Raw genomic sequence first — 4,994 nt, 5'->3', positions numbered from 1 at the left:
TTTACAAATGACTCAGAGAACAGGCGCCACTCTGTGTAGCGCATCCCACGGTTTGTAGATCAGTGGTGTCAGACACGCAGCAGTGCTCACTTGCGGTGAAACCGAAGGTCACCTCATCTCAGAAGCTTCTTGTCAACAGGAATACAGACTCGTCCTGTAACTATTTGAAAACGCAATGGACAATTTTGAAAATTTCAGTTCGTCGGACAAAGCCGAGGCGGCGGAGCTGCAGCGTATGATCGCGATAGAGCAGCAGAAGGCGCAGTTCCAGGCCCAGGTGTGTATGCTAACCATGCTAACACATCTCCAGTTCATCTGTGACGGGGAGGCCAGTCCACATGCAGCAGGGCAACTCTCTGTTAGGAAAAGTACTAATCTTAACACGTATTACAATTCAAGGTTTCCTTTATTCGGGTCCCACCGCTTAGCAAGTGTCAAATATTAAAGATAATATCATTTCAAAATGACTAGAGTAATAGAGTTTTGAAATTCAGTTTGACATGTGCGAACGAATGAATGAACGGCTAACACAATTGTAAAGCTACTGTAAGGACCACAGTAAGAACATGTCTGCTGTGAATGTGACTGAATATACATTACATTGTTACATTATCAAGTGATTTACAACAGCAGCCTTTCTAAGTAGGCTATGTTGTTTCTTATGACTTAGTACTCCTTTCCTGAATGCCTATTGGATCATGATTATGTTATTAATCCCATAGACACCCAATCAAAGAGCCAGCATAGCCTAATTTTGCTGTTTGACTTAACTTCAGAAAATGCATATAAATGTGCTAAAACAGTTATAAGTCTGGGAAAGTGTGAACAACTGTAAAATACCCCTAAATTAGTATATATCTGAATTATCCCTGCTTAAACCATATCCCACACATTAAGACTATTCTAAAATTATCTTTTTTTGATACCTTATGTAATAGCTATTTTTATATATTTACATAGCTCAAAGAATTCACCAAAAAGGCAAACACACCAGAGCTTGTTTCATACGGGCTAGGTGTTAAGCCCCCCTTTAACAAATAATAATAATAATGACCCAGTAAAAAATCTGGTCTGCCATAACGATGGATGTCTTCTTGATGCCTTAAGTCAGGGGTCTGCAACCTTTTTGACCAAAAGAGCCCAGTGTTTCCCACAGAATTTGATTCTATTTGTGGGGGCACCGCACAAAAAAAGAAAAGCCAAAGGCCCCTTAACCTATTCGGGTGGCCCACGCATCCACCCCCCCTCAAATAAGATAATACATGCGAGTTAATGGCTACTGTATACAACGTTCTTGTTGCTCTGTGTTGCGTTGTTAATGAGTGAAACACACCGGAGTTGAGGATCTGTGGGGTTTATTCTCCCAAAAATATAATTTGCAATTCAGGCATTTAGCAGACGACTTATTCCAAAGCGACTTACAATGACCAACTACAGGGACATTCTCCCTAGAGTAACCGAGGGCTAAGTGCCTTACTCAAGGGCAAGTGGTGTTCCAGGCAGTATTTGAACTCGCAACCTTCCGATCATCAGCCCACCTCACTATCTATTAGACCAGTGGTTCTCAACTGGTGGGTCGCGACCCAAAAGTGGGTCGCGGACCCGTTTCGAGTGGGTGAGTGAAAAAAAAAAACAATGGCATACAATATTATTAATATGTCGTAATACATCTATTTATTTTGTTCTCAGAGTGTAACAGAATGGGTAGTTTGTTAGTATTTCAAAAAATCTCCTGGGGGAGAATCCCCCCAGACCCCCCTTCTGGGGTTGGGTTTTCAGCACGTGTGCCTTTTTATGTTGTACAGTTCAGCTTTGATTCCATCATCTCATTAAACCTTATTTAAAAGCATTATTTTGTTCTGTGAAGGGATATATGCACTGTACTTCACTTTAATTAACATTGTATACGGCAAAGCGTATATATTACTGCAGAATTTTTTGTTGAATAGATTTGAGTGGTTCAACATTTCGGGTCGCGATCTATTGACTAAGGAAAAAGTGGATCCCGAGGCCTGACCAGTTGAGAACCACTGTATTAGACCACCACCAAAAAGAATAAAAAAAAAAAAAAAGAATAATAATATATATATATTTTTTTATGAGATCCATTTGTGGCGGACCATATTTAATTGTGGCGGTCCGCCACAAATAAATCAATGTATGGGAAACACTGGAGCCATTTTACTCCTTTTTCCCAACATTTTTTTGTCTGGAGCCGCAAAACATATTTCATAGTTTTTTATTGTTATATCAGACAAAAACTACAGTTTTTTTGCATTTATTAGGCTATTTATTACATGATATAAAACTGTTAACCTCTAATAAGAAACAAATAACTCTTATAAGGAGAATTACAAATAATACACAGGCCTACTTTAAAATAAATTAAACACAGCACTTGGAGGGTGACCCTCCTCTGCACAAGGAACAACAAATATTATTAAAATGGGCCCACTTTGAAATAAATAAAACATATAGCTGCACCGTAAAAGAGTTAAAGGTAGGTAAGAATGGAGAAACCAGCTCGAGTGCGCTAGAATTTGAAAATACACAACCGGAAAAAATATGCCTCTTCCTTCAGACTTTCTTACAGAGCCCCTCCTCCAACACACACGAACGCGCACATGACCAATGAGGGCACGAGATAAGTTTGTGCACAGATTGAAGGCTGACAGGCAGGTAGGCCATCCAGTTATTTTAGCCTCAGATGATTGGTCGTGCTTTTTACAGCGCTAAGGCTTCCAGAGATTACTTTTTGTATGTATTTATTGTCAAAGCATTTAATATATTCATTGCTATCGGGACGTTAAGAGCATTCCATGGAATATAACAAAAAGGGTTTTCTGAAATAAATTACATACCCCATTGAATTATGACTGAAGATCGTCAGCTGTCTTCCTCTCCCTTGTTGTTCCTCGATACGTAAAGGCTGCACCACCGTTGACAACTTCTCTCTACATATCAGACATACCGGTAAACCAGCATCGTTTGCTGTGAAAGCAGATAACTCTGTCCACACAGAATTAAATCCTGTGTTCCTCCGGTACTTTTCTTTGATTGATCCATAGTTCGCTCATTGAGCCGGGGGTCAGGTTATTCGCCTCCAAGAAAAGGCGTTCGCGCGGGACCGTAGCAGGGTGTGACGCATATTTTAGTTGACCTAATTAAAACCGTTTTGTTTTTTATTTATGTGTCACAGTATCACCTCAAAATACAAGATACGAAACATTTTCAACCATGCAACAAAATATAAATAGTCCAACAAATACTTTTATTTTATTTCCTTCTTATTTTTGTCTAAGCTCAAGGGAGCCAGAGCAGAGGGCTTAAAGGGCCGCATGCCGTGGGTTGCCGACCCCTGCCTTAAGTGCTGTTCAAAGTAGTGATGATACACAACAAGACCATCCTTCTGAAGTCTTTTTTATCTGCATACACGTAGCCATGCCTAAGGGAGCAATTTGGGGTTATTTGTCTTGACTGAGGTCACTTTGACATGTTGACTGAAGGCTATGGGGATCGAACCACTGAACCTCCGATTGGTAGACCCTCCCCTGAGCCACAGCTGCCCCCCTTATAGTTCATATCAGCTGTTGAACTACTTTTTTATATTTCTTTCAGGTGCACACCTTCACTGACGTCTGCTGGGACAAGTGTGTGGACAGTCCGGGCTCCAAGCTAGACAACCGGACGGAGACGTGCCTGGTGAGCTGTGTGGAGCGATTCATCGACACCACCCTGACCATCACCAACCGCTTCACACAGATGGTGCAGAAGGGTGCTCATTAATAATGGACTTACGATGCCAGTCGGACTGTCTAATGACATCAATAAAATATTTAGTGTTCCAAACATTCTTATGGAAGATAATGTGAAGAAGACATGTTTTTTACTGCATATTCTTTCGAATGCTGCTTCTGGAAGATTACATGGAAACTCTGAATGGCTGTAGCTGCAAGATGTACCTGTTTGAAATGAGGTCATGTCGTGTGACATTAGTCAAATGTTTATGATCCTTATGTCATTAACAAAATGGAACAGATTTCAGTGTCCCAATCGAAACTGTTAACAGATCTTGGTTCAGTGTCAAGTTGGATTTTTCACTTCAGAGGAGCAAAAGTAATATCATTGTACAAGGAGATGACACGTATGAGATGTTTTTCTTTTTTCATAAATAGACACCCACAACAACATTGTTTTCATATACATGTTTATTAAATGATAAATAAATTGTGAAACGCATCAAGGCATTCATGAATATTCCATGTTGGAGTTACCCTGACAGAATACAACTATAAATACATGTTGCTAATTAATACAGTAAAGTATACAATGCTTTATAATACAAAGAAAAACAACATGGGCCAGTATGATATGAAAAGTACCCAACAGTATGCAGTCTAGAATCTCTTGTTGCTGCAGTACTTGTGCATTAGACGTCTGCTTTGTTAGATTTACTGTTAAGAGAATGCCAAATATTGATTTACTGAAGTTATGTCATATGGCTTTGTTATTGTTGCAATAAAACTTCATCTAAAATCATAAAACACAGTATATAATTACTCACATTTAGCAACAGTAAGTTATGATACACATTAATGCATGTGTTAAATAGCTAAGCATTACACAGTTTGTTTTGTACCCTTATGTTAGTGTTCTACCCTCTTAGGGTTGACAAAGTGCCCGTGTCATGCATCTTAACAACACAGTGGGTTAGAAACGTGTTGGCACAAAACAAAAAACGTAAGTACCATTTGAGCAGATCTTTAAGTGTATTCATTCAGTAGAAAACCATTTCTGTATGAATTTACACAACTTGTTTTTTTATCTGAAGCCTTCATGAAATCGATCTAATATCTAATCAATAGTCTGTTCATACGTTTCCATGATGGTAACCTATAAAAGAGGTGCCCAGTAATGCTGGTAGATCGCGAGTCATTCATAAAAAAATAAAATCCAGTTCCGTTAGAATAGGCAAAACAGGTTTTGATCCCTCC

The 4,994-nt window shown here is 39.2% G+C and overlaps 1 protein-coding gene across 1 annotated transcript; it reads left to right on the top strand.

Annotated features, from left to right (window-relative positions):
• On the top strand, nt 1–4,544 carry timm8b (translocase of inner mitochondrial membrane 8 homolog B (yeast)). Its single transcript, XM_034239896.1, has 2 exons — nt 1–277; nt 3,619–4,544. The coding sequence occupies exons 1-2, from the start codon at nt 176–178 to the stop codon at nt 3,784–3,786; spliced, it is 270 nt and encodes an 89-aa protein (XP_034095787.1). The 5' UTR covers nt 1–175; the 3' UTR covers nt 3,787–4,544.
• The last annotated feature ends 450 nt before the right edge of the window (nt 4,545–4,994 follow it).

The sequence above is a fragment of the Gymnodraco acuticeps genome, unplaced genomic scaffold (assembly GCF_902827175.1).
Source record: "Gymnodraco acuticeps unplaced genomic scaffold, fGymAcu1.1, whole genome shotgun sequence".
NCBI lineage: Eukaryota > Metazoa > Chordata > Actinopteri > Perciformes > Bathydraconidae > Gymnodraco > Gymnodraco acuticeps.
This window is presented reverse-complemented; position numbering and strand designations above follow the sequence as displayed.